At 45.4% G+C, this 12,654-nt stretch overlaps 1 protein-coding gene across 4 annotated transcripts in view; it reads left to right on the top strand.

Annotated features, from left to right (window-relative positions):
• hecw2a (HECT, C2 and WW domain containing E3 ubiquitin protein ligase 2a) overlaps positions 1-12,654 on the top strand; it is a 49,827-nt gene that overhangs the window by 11,411 nt on the left and 25,762 nt on the right. For 3 of the 4 annotated variants that reach the window (XM_084909046.1, XM_084909047.1, XM_084909045.1), the window contains exons 2-12: positions 1,264-1,885; positions 6,085-6,192; positions 6,421-6,515; positions 7,754-7,820; positions 8,240-8,409; positions 8,728-8,867; positions 9,014-9,114; positions 9,198-10,051; positions 11,602-11,902; positions 12,031-12,123; positions 12,437-12,587. In XM_084909046.1, coding sequence (XP_084765172.1) covers positions 1,507-1,885; positions 6,085-6,192; positions 6,421-6,515; positions 7,754-7,820; positions 8,240-8,409; positions 8,728-8,867; positions 9,014-9,114; positions 9,198-10,051; positions 11,602-11,902; positions 12,031-12,123; positions 12,437-12,587 — 2,459 coding nt within the window. In that variant the 5' untranslated portion in view covers positions 1,264-1,506. The remainder of the gene's footprint in view (positions 1-1,263; positions 1,886-6,084; positions 6,193-6,420; positions 6,516-7,753; positions 7,821-8,239; positions 8,410-8,727; positions 8,868-9,013; positions 9,115-9,197; positions 10,052-11,601; positions 11,903-12,030; positions 12,124-12,436; positions 12,588-12,654) is intronic. The other variant, XM_084909048.1, reaches the window with a different exon arrangement.

Here is a 12,654-nt window from a genome sequence, read left to right as displayed (position 1 = left end):
GCAGTGAGTTGTAGACCTGGTTGGCAGATTAAGTTACTTCTGGAGACTCGGTTTCATTTCTTTGACCTCCACCAGGTCACCCGCATCCTTTCTGCAGCTGGTGTTAGGTTTTGATTTTAAGCCAAAAGGTGTTACCTTTCAAATTAAATCTCATAGACATAGTTTTTGTTTGAGTGTCCCAAATAAGAGACGTCCTACCTGTAACCCTAGCAGGCTGCAGTGACTTATCATAAGATAAAATGAAGCTCAGACCATCTAGTGATTCTTGGGTTTTTTTGAATACCATTAGTCTGACAACCCACTTTGAGGTCTGCAGACGAGCTGACAGTTTTAAAATGTTACCAGCGGCTCGCTTCTCGAGGCATACTTCAAATACCACAGATATCAAGCTTAGCTGAGACTGCAGCCCACATTATTTTCCAGTGACTGCACCAGGCATGCGTTAGCTAAATATTACCAAACCTTTTCTACCCTTAAGAAAAGAAACACACACACATTTACCGCTAATGCTCCTCAGTCTAACTGAAACCAGCCTCCCCCTGGCTAGACTCTGAAGTCACATGGCATCCTTTCTTTAAAAACAAAATGGCTGTGGTTGAGACTCTGACAGCGCTCCCAAGACACTTCCCAAACTGGCATCTGCTGATTGAAGAGCTTCCTGGGAGGCAGATACAGCTGCTTGTCGCCTCTCTCCTTTCTTTTACTGAGGCAGCCTACACTGACTGAAACCTTGTTGCAGACACGAGTGTGTGTGTGTGTGTGTGTGTGTGTGTGTGTGTGTGTGTGTGTGTGTGTGTGTGTGTGTGTGTGTGTGTGTGTGTAAGTGAGTGTGTGTGTGTGCTGTTTTAAAGATTTCCTTTTCCAGCGGTCTCGTAGAGATAATGCATTCCAAATGAGATCATTTCAGCCTGCTCTTCTCCTCAAGTGTTTCTACCAGAGAGAGGGAACACACGGTACACATCGTCCATCATTCAAAGAAGTAAATAGTGCATTAAATTAATGTAAGAAAACTTAAAATGAGCTCTAAAAGTAAAAGTGTTGGAATGGTGATGTTGGAAGAGGAAGGATGGACCACGTGGCGGTGCCGGGTTACTTGTGTCTGTGACGGCTTCTTTGACAGCAAACAGCCGCTCCGGTGACGGATGTTTGTTCAGCCATTTGTTGATTGCAGTTCGCGCCGTGCAATCACTGCTTTTGTTGTGCCAGAGCAATTTTGTAGCTCACTGAGTTTTGTCTGTCTTTCTTTTCTTTGTCCATCCTCAGGTTCTTAATGCCACTGGATAACATGAACTAAGTAAAGAGTTGACTGTTTGGCTTCATTAAGGGACGAAAACGGATGAAAATGGAAACCTTTGTGGATCAGGAACCCACACATCACTTCTAGACAAGAGGCAGATGAATCAGAAACATGTGTCATCGCTTTGGTGACCGTCCGGCTCAATAAGAAGCTCATCTCTGCCTCTACTTCTCGGCTCTACTCATTAACTGCTTTCACTTGTTGCCAACATGCGTCCTTCCCTCGCCACAGCGGTCCTGCCGCCCAGGACCCGTTCCCACAATCCACCCAACCTGTCCGTTGGAGGCCGCGAACACCTGTCGGCCCCACGAAGGCGCAGCCCGCATCTCCGGCACACCCTCAGCCCGGAGAACCTGCGAACTCTGGCGGAGAGGGGCGGGGCGGCTGTAGATACCGTGTCCGTGGTGAGCAGCCCCATTGGGCTTCCGCGGGCAAACAGTGACACTGACCTGGTGACATCCCAGAGCCGGTCCTCGTTGACAGCGTCCACTCTGGAGTACACGCTGAACCGTGGCCAGAACCTCGTCATATCCTGGGACATAAAGGAGGAAGTGGATGCTACAGACTGGATCGGGCTGTACCACATCGGTAAGATGATGCAATGGCAAGTAAAGGAACTTTAATTTGTGTCAAATCTCAAGTCAGTGCCTCCCAGCCACATTAAGAAACATTACAATATGGCTACATTAGAAAATTATTGGATTCAGAAGGAAATGCAGCAAGGCGATGATCCTGGTATCTAAACGTAGGTAAAAAAGCTGTTTAATAAAGCCGCCTATCCAACACAGTGATACAAGCCTTGAAAATTTACACAAAATGCACTTTTTAAAGTTTTCTCCACTAAATTATGAGAAAACCGATCAATCATCCAGGCTACCAGTGATTTTTTTCTGCTCATCAGAGACATTAAACTGGTGCATTTTATTCAAACTATGTTAGATCACAAAATGCTGATGCTCAGAACTGCTTATAAATAAAAAATGTGCGGAAAAAAACGATTTGGCTTCAGATTGTGAATTCTGTTGTGTGTGTAAAACGGATCATAAATTGAAAATGCCATGTGGACTTAACTCCTATACTTACGACATATCCTGGAGAGAGAAAAAAAGATTACATTTCTGTAACTCTAAAATATTACACTTAGCTTGAGCACAGAATTTTGCTTGGTTTCATTAAATATCCTAAAATTACTGTAGAAAAGCAATCAGCTGATTCTGAGGGGGTCAGATGGGAGCTTTTCTCAGATTTAATCAGTCTTATATGGGGTGACCTGAAAATGACACACGTCTGGGACAGCTTATCTCTCAGATCACTGTTGATGCTGTTATAATGCTGATATCTTTGCAGAGGCGAGGTGTATGTGCTCAGACAGTAGAGCAGGTCCACTGATTGGAAGGCTGGCGGTTCGATAGTGTTTGACTTCATCTCAGGGCACTGTCATTGCAGCCTAAACTGAACTTAAGTTTTGCATATTAATAAGCTCAACACTGGTGTTAACACAAGGGGTAGCAGACCTGTTTATCCACTGTGCTCTTCTGAGCTCATCTTTGTAGCTGTTTTTAGGTGATGCCAGCCCCGATGGCTCATCAGACAATCTACTCCCTTTGATTTTAAAAGTAAAACACCCCTGGCCTTCTGCTTTCCATTGTTAAAAGTACTGCTAATACCCAATATAAACCTGGAAGGGTGGATAGAAGAGGTGGTGGCATTATGTCAAATCCATTGCTAGTGACTCTGTAACTCTGACAGTCCATAAAGGTAAAGGCTATCAACGTGGGTGTCACATATTATAATAATAATAATAATAATGGATTGCATTTTATATAGCGCTTTTCGGGACCCCTCAAAGCGCTTTACAATACCACTATTCATTCACTCTCACATTCACACACTGGTGAAGGCAGCTACAGTTGTAGCCACAGCTGCCCTGGGGCAGACTGACAGAGGCGAGGCTGCCATATCGCGCCATCGGCCCCTCTGGCCATCACCAGTAGGCGGTAGGTGAAGTGTCTTGCCCAAGGACACAACAACCAAGACCGGCAACCTTCCGATTACAAGACGAACACCCAACTCTTGAGCCACGATATTAATGTGGTTGGCTGTTACAGACCCCACTCGCCTCAGATGTTTTTCTGCAGAAAGAGTCCTCAGCTTTCAGGGTATGCTGGATTTAGCAATTACAGGGCCTAGAAACTCAGAATTAGATCCAGAGTTAGTTTAGCTGTTCAAATTGTTGTCTTTATATTTAAGAATTTGGCAAAAGTATAAAAAACTAAGATACCACTGAAAGGAAACTAAATTAGACTATAACACTCAAATCTACAGTTTGATCGCTATGGACGTTTCAATAGGTCGATAACTAGCTCTAAATTTTGAGATAATAAACTAAAATTTTGACTTATGGTTAAGAAAATGTGTTTTCTTTATTGGCCTCCATAAATTTCTTCCCACTTCCCATGTATGTTATCAGAATCAGCAGCACAAAAACGCGCCAGCTGAATGATTGTTTTTCCCACTTTAACTTTTACGTGTATTTTTACCCCTGAATCTGTTTTGCTGAACTCTTTGGCAGCTCGCCGTCATTCAGAGCTGACTTGACCCTGCGTGTCCTCGAAGCTTTTCGGCTGATCCTGATGTTTTGTTGTCGAAATCTGTCGATAGCTTGGTGCAGAGTCTCGTGCAGGAGCTTCCAGCAGCGAGTCAATACTGAAACATTAGCTGTTGAGACTTTACACCGGGCCTGGAGGCTGAGTCAACGTGTCACAGCTCTGCTTCGGTGTACGATAACACACACACCATCACAAAGCACGCACGAGCCGGGTGGTCTCCAATAATGTCCGCTAATCCTGCTTAGAGACAGGAATCTGACAGGGAGGAAATCCGTCGACCTGAGTGCTGAAGAGGGCTATCGGGCTCACGCAGATCTGTCCACGATGGTGAAAGCTAATACAGGAATCAGAGTGTGAAACCAGCACACCGGTGATCAGTCCACTCTGTTTTGATCACGTAGTAAAGATCCAAAAGAGATCTGCTCCTCTGTGAGCTTCTGTGATTGAAAGCAGATTCTTATTCTTATTTTTTTATGTCTGAAAAATCTAAGTGTGGTGTACTGTCCACCATGAGTGTTTACACACTGCTGTGATCTCAGCTTCTTAACCCCCTCTTTCAAGCTATTTTTATTGGCTGTGCACACATGGCTGGTATGGGGCTTATGGGAAATGGAGTATTTCTAATGGTGCTGAGGTATTTAGCACAAATATTAAAAAGTGCACAGAAGCAAAGCTTGAAGTTGTGGGTTACTGATGTGTGTGTGTGTGTGGGGGGGGGCTAATAATAAGCTGTAAGTATAAACATCCAAAATTGCACCGTGATCCAGCACACACATCAGGTGCACACACAGGTAACCATTAAAAAGTATCCCACTCTTGCACGTCTTTTAAGACACAGCAGGCTAGAATCTACAGAATACAGAATATTTTACCTCATAAGCCAAATTTTACTCAGGATACAGCAGTCAAATGCCCTTTTGGAGCAAAGTTAGTGTGAAATTACTGCCTAATGATAATGTTAACCTGCTGCACGGCAGCTCATAATAAGCCAGAGTGTTACCTTCATCTGGGTGTACAGATATAATACTCCAAATTGGCACCCCGTGGTTTAGGCGTTACATTTCCTAATGAGGGGCTGCGAGGACATTAATCAGGGTCAGATGTATGCATGAGTCTCTTCTGCGTCATGGTGAACCCAGTTTCCAACTCAAGTTAAATTTTTGTTTCTAACATAGTTTTTGAAAAATATTCTGACCACATTAAACACGGGGATCTCTGCCACGGTCATAAATTTGCCTTTTCATTGTTCACTGAAGCAAATAATGAACGTTGTCTCTTTACCCCAGATAATTACAAAGTGACGTTGAGGGAAAACTCCAACTCTGCGAGCTGTTCATCAGCATGATGGACTGTGTTAGTGATGGATAATGAGCTTCAGAAAACAATGGGCGCCTTTGGTTTTGGAAAGGTCAGACAAACCTGCCACACAACAGACGGCAGTAAATTCTGGACGGCGTGAAATTACTCCTATAAAGGACTCGACTTCGTGATGGTTTTAACTTGTTTACCAGGCGATCAGTTTAATTTCTGTTGACCTCTAAGACTTAACCCATCTGGATAAGCTGATTACATTTTCCAGACATTTCCTTCCTTGTTGGGAAAACTGTATGGGAGGAGGAGACGGTGCAAACTGCCAGTGCCTGGTGGGGCGTCAGGTCACTTCATATCGATTATAAGGCCGCCAGGACTTCATTACCTTCTCCGGGGTCTTATACCCCAGAGGAGACACCACTTTCCTTGACTAAGCAGACATTCAATGATAAGCTACCTGCCCTCCCCTCCTCGCCTCCCCTTCAGACACACTGGCATGCTCACACACACACTTCCACCAGTCAGCTGAGGTTGGTGCTTCATTAATCTGTGCGCAAAAGTGCTACGTACAGCGGAATTCCCCCTCCCCGTTTTTAACTCAGAGGAAGTTTGGAGTTTGTCCTTCTGTTTGGAGGTTACAGGGAGGCTATTTTGGGAATGGATTTCACTGATTAAAGGCAAACTTGTGTTTTGGAAGACAGAGTCCGCAGACTAAACACGCTGAAAGGCAGAACAGTTTTGCACTGCAGCGGCACAATGCAGAGCATGCTGTTTGATTTAACTCACATTCTTTGGTCTAAAAATAAACGCTGCAAGAGCCGGATGTGTCTAAAGCAAGAGTGAACTAACACATTTACCCTCCTGCAGATGAAACCAGTCCATCCAACGTGTGGGACTGTAAGAACAGAGGGGTGAATGGCACCCAGAAGGGTCAGATCGTGTGGAGGCTCGAGCCTGGGCCCTACTTTATGGAGCGTAAGTTGGTTATTGAAAAGTATCTCTGCACTTCTTGCAGTTCTTGCCATAAAATATTTAAAATGATCTAAATGGTCGCCAGTGATGATTTAGACCTCACTGAGTGTAAAAATTACCTCCAAATCAAAGGAGAACATTTAGAATGAACCTCCAGGTGCAGCTGAGCTTTAAAGATTTTTCCATGTGATGTTTTTAAAGGGCTGTAACTCTTTTCTGCTTCCTCTGCAGCTGAGACAAAGATCTGTTTCAAGTACTACCACGGAGTGAGCGGAGCCCTGAGAGCCACGACCCCGTGCATCACTGTGAAGAACCCAGCAGTCCTGGTGTGTGAGGGAGGGATCGCACTGATCAATCACTCTGAGATTTATACATGTGAAGTCTGGAATATGATGGGGATAGCTGGTTATGATTGTCGTGATTGTAATAGCTCCAACCATAAAACAACAAAACAAACCAGACTTAAATATCATTAATGTCCCCTTCAAGTTCATATCCTTTAACACCTCTGGACTGCATCCAGCTGTTTCTGTTATTTGTGGATGCTTTCCTGGGATTCCCGTTCTTGGTAGTTGTACTTGTGTGTGCTGAATTTCGTCCTCTGTATTAAACGTGAACTCTTGAATTTCTGACAAAGCTGCTGCGCAAAGTTGAGATCTTTACAGGAGGATTTAGCAGCAGGACTCCTCTCTAACAGCTCTGAATGGTGTTCCCACGGCCTTCCTGACCGGATGTACCATGTTTCCGCTTGGACATTGTGGATTCTCAAGCTCAAACTACCATGTGATCGCTGAGTCGGAGACATGAAAGTTGAGTCAGTGGGAAATCGTCTGTGAGAGTTTTTTGACAGCAGTAATGGAAACCTACCCTTCTTTACCAGGCGTGGTTCTTTGTCACTTCCTGTTTCTAAAATAAAATCTGAGTTGAAGACTCATGGTTGTGACACACCAGGAGAATCCCAGATGCTCAGGTGGAAGTGGTCAGAATGGACTTCCAGGATATGATCTAAAGCAAGCAGCAAGCCTGGAAGTGCTCCTTTGAAAGGAAGATCAGCTTTAACTCAGGAGTCGTGGACCTTCTCCAGTTTCTGAAAATAGCAGATGTGGGTGGTTTTTGGATATTTCAGTATGCAGGACTGATTTTGAAGCCATTTATTTCACGTTTCTGCAAGTTGAGCTATCAAACAATGAACTGCCTTCATTGGCTCACAGTCTGCCTTAAGAAATCCTGTTATTTATCACTCTCAATAATGGAGCCTCACGGTGGTTTATACAGCATGTTTCATACTTTTCAGTTGATTGATGACTCAATATTGAGTCGTCTGTGACCGTAATCAATCCCACATAAATGCTGAGATTTGGCTCCTCTCTGATGCACTGCTGTCTGCGTTCAGTTCTAATGTATTCCCTCAACCTTCTAAGTCGTGTCCACAGTTATGATTTAAATTCCTGTGAATTCAGTAGGACAAACGTGTGTGTGTGTGTGTGTGTTTGTGGTCCTTGGAAAATATGTGCTCCATGTGTTTTATAGCATCTAAAGTGTGACGTTGTCTCTTCTATCTCAGGTGGAAGGACTGGCTGAGCAGGTCGGAGTCGAACATCCTCGTAAACTGATCAGCTTCACTTTGACGGGTGAGTTTAGCAGTTTTGCTAAATGCCTCTTTGCAAATCTTTCCAAATCTGGAAGAGCCACACCATAAATCCCAGAACAGATGCTTGGATTTTAACCGAGTGATCCATCTTATCTTCTTCTGTGTCTTACAGTCCCTTTGGGAAACACTAGAGTAAACTCGAGTAAACACAGAGGCCTTGGTATTGAAGGGTTTTTTTTCCCCACCAGAGAGACTCTGAAGTTTTTATCAGTTTCCCAGTGATGATATCAGGTTCAGTTTAATTAGTTTAAAAGAATGGGATGTCCATCTCACTTACCCAAACCACTCGCCTTTTTTAGCCATGATGCATCTGCAGGTCAAGCCATGCACAAGCAAAGGAGCGAGAACTTCAATCATTTGCTTTGATATTCGTCTCTCTCGTCATCTGTTTTGTTGCAGACCTGCGTGCTACTGGCCTGAAGAAGGGGATGTTTTTTAATCCTGATCCGTACCTGAAGATGTCAATCCACCCAGGGAAGAGGAGCGTGTTCCCCGTCTTCAGCCATCACGGGCAGGAACGCCGATCAGCTATCATCGCCAACACCACCAACCCCATCTGGCATGGAGAGGTGACATCGTTTAAACTTTTTCAAGCTTTTTTTGAATGTTACTTTGCACTACTGTTAATTAAATGCATTTATATTAAAACAGGGGACTATATCATGCCACAGGTTTTGGTAGACTGGCATCCAGGATTGGTATTTAATACAGACTGATGTTGGTCTGTTTTTGGCTTTTGGCTAACCTAAAGATAAAGTGCCTTGAGTTTTCTGTTTGCACCCCATAATCTCTAGTAAGACTGTCTTTTTGAAATACTTCTAGCATCAAACTCATGATGTGTTTCCCTCTTTCTTTTTTTGCACATTGATGCTTTTGCCTCTCTGCAGAAATACACATTCGTGGCCCTGATGACGGACATCCTCTACATTGAAGTGAAGGACAAGTTTGCCAAGAGCCGACCGATCATCAAGCGCTTCCTTGGCCAGCTTACGATCCCTGTGCAGCGGCTCATTGAAAAAATACCTGGGTAGGTGGAAAATGTGCAGACACAGGCGAGTAGGAGCTCACTCATAGAGTCACGCACACATAAACAGACCTTCATGTGTACTTTATCTGTGTGTGCAGTGTAAAAGACACACAGGTCTCTCTTTCTTTGCTTCTTTAACTGTGCAGAGTCCAGCCTGTCAGTTTCTCTCTGTGTCGACGCTTGCCCACTGAGCACGTTAGTGGACAGCTGCAGTTCAAAGTTGAGCTCACCTCGACAGGACCGGATGGTAAGTTTGCCTCTCAGCTGTGGTTAAATATTCATGACATTTTCTTGGAATATGTTTTCACTAACATGTTCTCCCGGCTGTAGGTGCCTCTCCTGACTCCATCATCGGTGTTTCATCCTTGAATGGAGCTCCAGGGACTCCTTCTGATGATGAAGACCTGCCTCATCACCTTCCAGGCTTGGTCTCAGCAGGCCCCTCTCCTACGGGCTCCCAGGGCTCCCAGGGTACGGGGGAAGGCGCTACCGCGGCCTGTCTGGAAAAGGAGCTGCCTTTCATCGGAGCAGAGGGCAGATTTGGGGATACTGAAAGCGTTGCAGGTCATGAAATGCTCCAGGGGTCATTCAGTGAGAGTCTGGATGCTATTGAGGCCCCTAAAGGACCTGGTGAACGACCTCTGGGTGCCGCCTCACCTAAACTGCGCTCTAGTTTCCCGACACATACAAGACTGAGCGCCATGCTGCATATCGATTCAGACGAGGATGAAGAAAGATCCGGAGCCAATGACATCACTCCGGTACCCCTGTCGCCGCTGCTAACGAACGGAGAGCCTCCTGATGCCCGTGGTACTGATGAAGACGACACTGAGGGGCAGCAGGAGCCTGAGCGACCGGTGGGGTCTGTGTTGGAGGCGGGGCCAGTGGGTGGAGGTGCTAAGGCAGAAGACACGGCCCCTGAGGCCCAGGCGGCCGCAGAGGCCGTTGCTGGCATGGACTTAGAGGATGTTTTGGAGCAGGATGTTTTCCTTGAAGTGGAAGAGGTTCCATTCACAGAGGCTGCGTCCCATGATGCTTTGCCAGAAGGTGGAGACGCTCCTGAGCAAGGAAGGATGGCTGGCGAGGAGCCCTTATCAGAGATCGATAGCTGCTCAATGGCAACAGCCCCTCAGACAGTCTTCTCATCTTCAGACAGCTGTCCAGTCACACTGACCACCGCTGTGGTGCGTTCACGGGAGCAAAATTTACTGCTTTGTTTGCACCATTCCTGCAAAAACATTAAAACACAAAAAGTTATTCATTCCAACCACCAGAAGTATTTGTTGAATTTAGATGCACTTCACACACAAACACAGTGTCACTGCCTAAATCTGCCATCAGGGAGCAAAAGAAGTTAACTTGCTAGCTAAAAGTATATGAGAAACTTACTCAGCTTTTCACACTGCTGATGACTTTATGATCTAAATTGCAATTGGCAGTGTAGACTTTTTTGCCATGTCCTGTTACAATTTGTGATCATCGCCAAGTTTTTAGCAGCCAGGAGTGTCCATATCCAGATGAAACCCCAGTAAGCTTGGTTTGCGTCCTGCTTCCATATACTGGATGGATATGGCACACTGATGGACATATCTGCTAGTGCATCTAAGAAAACTAAAAGCACAGTCCTCTTGTAATTAAACTCTAAATTTAGATTCTAGTTAAATGTGTTTATTTCTGCTGTAAAATTTGTCATTTTAACACAGCAGTCTATAAGGACTGAGTCACATTTGGAGCAAGCCTCCAGTGGCCATTCAAGGAACTGCAGTTTTTAACACTCCCACACTTTTAGAGTAGACAGCTGGTAAGTGTGGAAAGTCTGCTGTACATTTAATTACTAAGTAAAGTTCACTGAGTGTCTGAAAAATTAAGCAAGGAAGTGCCTTTGTCCCCCAGCAGGGGGCGACACCTCTGCTTTTAAAAAGAAGCGTATGGGAAGATGATCCTTTGGCTGGCTTGCACTAAAACCACAGCAAACACTTTCTTAAAGAGTTCACGGTCCCAGTCTCTAGCTTCACATCTTACTGAATACAACATGATATTTATTTTGTAAATTCAGTCTCATTCAGAATAAAAAAACGAAGATAAGCAGCATGTGCTGGCCCCATCTCTGACGTACAGTGTTCTCGGCTTCTCGGTCAGAGCCACACCTCGATCATTGAGGCTTAGCCAAAGCACATCAGAATATGAACATATATGTCAGATATGAAAATATGCCACTGTGGTTAAATCCTCTGAAGAAGAGTTTCTCCATTTGTTTTATTTTTAATGTGCAGCCCAAGTGCCATTAGTTTTCCCGCAGTGCTCAAACAGAACAGCAGGAGGATCTTGTGGTTCTGGTTCTTTTATTAAAGGACACAGAGATCTAATGCACCACTGCCACCCTGCATTCTCTGTCATGTGGTGGGCTAATGCTGTACACAGGCTCATGGAGGTCTTTTGTCTGTCTTGTTTTGTCCCTATAGAGATGTTCTGGGAACAGACTGTGAGTGGGAACCAGTGATCTGTTTCCATTTTCCACTGAATTTTTATCACAAATCTTCCATGATTGTTTCTTTTTGAGATGCGACGCCTACGCACTGACACATATTTGCATGGAGTCAAACTTTTGTTGCCCTGGTTACGGAGCCAGCTCTGCCTCATGCCGTGAGCTATGGACTCCTTTCATATCTGTATATATGTGACTGAATGATTTTGTGATTATTTTGCCATCTCTTTAAACACTTATATTTTCTAGGAAGCAGAGGAGGGAGCAGAGACCGCCATAGATCCAGGGGGAGACATAGACTCTGCCGCCCCGCCGACCAATCAGGCTGTAGATGGTGAAGGGGGCGGGCAAGGTGCCGCTGCTGAAGCTGAAGCGCCGCCGCCGCCACCAACTAGCGAGCAACAGGAGGTGGAGGAGATCAGCGTGAGGAGGCTGAGTCTGCAGGCTGCAGGGGGCGTGGCTGAACAACAGGAAGGCGAGGCAAAGCCATCTGAGGAGGCGGGGTCTGCAGATTCAGAACAAGTTACCACAGAAACAGAAGGAGAGGAAGGTAGTCCCGTTTACACAAATCTCCAAAAGTCGGTCACCACAGTTTTTGTTGGACATTACAACCCAGGACATTGTCATCCCGAGTTAAAACAAAGTTCCCTCTGTGTGCTGTGTGTTTCCTGTGCTCAGGTGCTCACGTTAATGGACATCCTGTGCGTTCACTTCCTTCTGTGCGTCACGACATCCACCGATACCAACGTGTGGACGAGCCTCTGCCTCCCAGTGAGTGTGTGTGTGTCTGCATGCCCTGTACTGTTCAGTGTGCGGCAGTGTGTGTTTCTATTCACGCGACCGTCCCGCGTCCACATCTGTTGTTCACATGCGTTGCGCTGAGTCAGCCTGACAAACACTTTGAAACCCCAAATCAGCCACAGAATGACATCATGGATGCAGTGATTCCCGACGTAAACACACATTTATCCATTTTCCTCATTTCAGATTAAAAATTAAATTCCTGACGTGTGTTACTTTCAACAGTTACATGTCTTCAAGCCATTAAACACCTGCTTTATATCCCTTTTTAACTGCCTCTCAGACTGGGAGGCCCGGATCGACAGCCATGGGAGGATTTTCTTTGTGGACCACGTCAACAGGACCACCACGTGGCAGCGGCCCACCGGACCTCCTGCCCCACAGGGCCTGACCCGCTCCAACTCCATTCAGCAGATGGAGCAGCTGAACCGCAGGTGGGCTTTGAGGGGAGAAATCATGAACTTTCTTCGAGGACTGGGAGCTTTTGGAGGACCGGGATCT

The sequence above is a fragment of the Perissodus microlepis genome, chromosome 16 (assembly GCF_051167445.1).
Source record: "Perissodus microlepis isolate ML-2025 ecotype Zambia chromosome 16, ASM5116744v1, whole genome shotgun sequence".
Classification (NCBI taxonomy): Eukaryota; Metazoa; Chordata; class Actinopteri; order Cichliformes; family Cichlidae; genus Perissodus; species Perissodus microlepis.
This window is presented reverse-complemented; position numbering and strand designations above follow the sequence as displayed.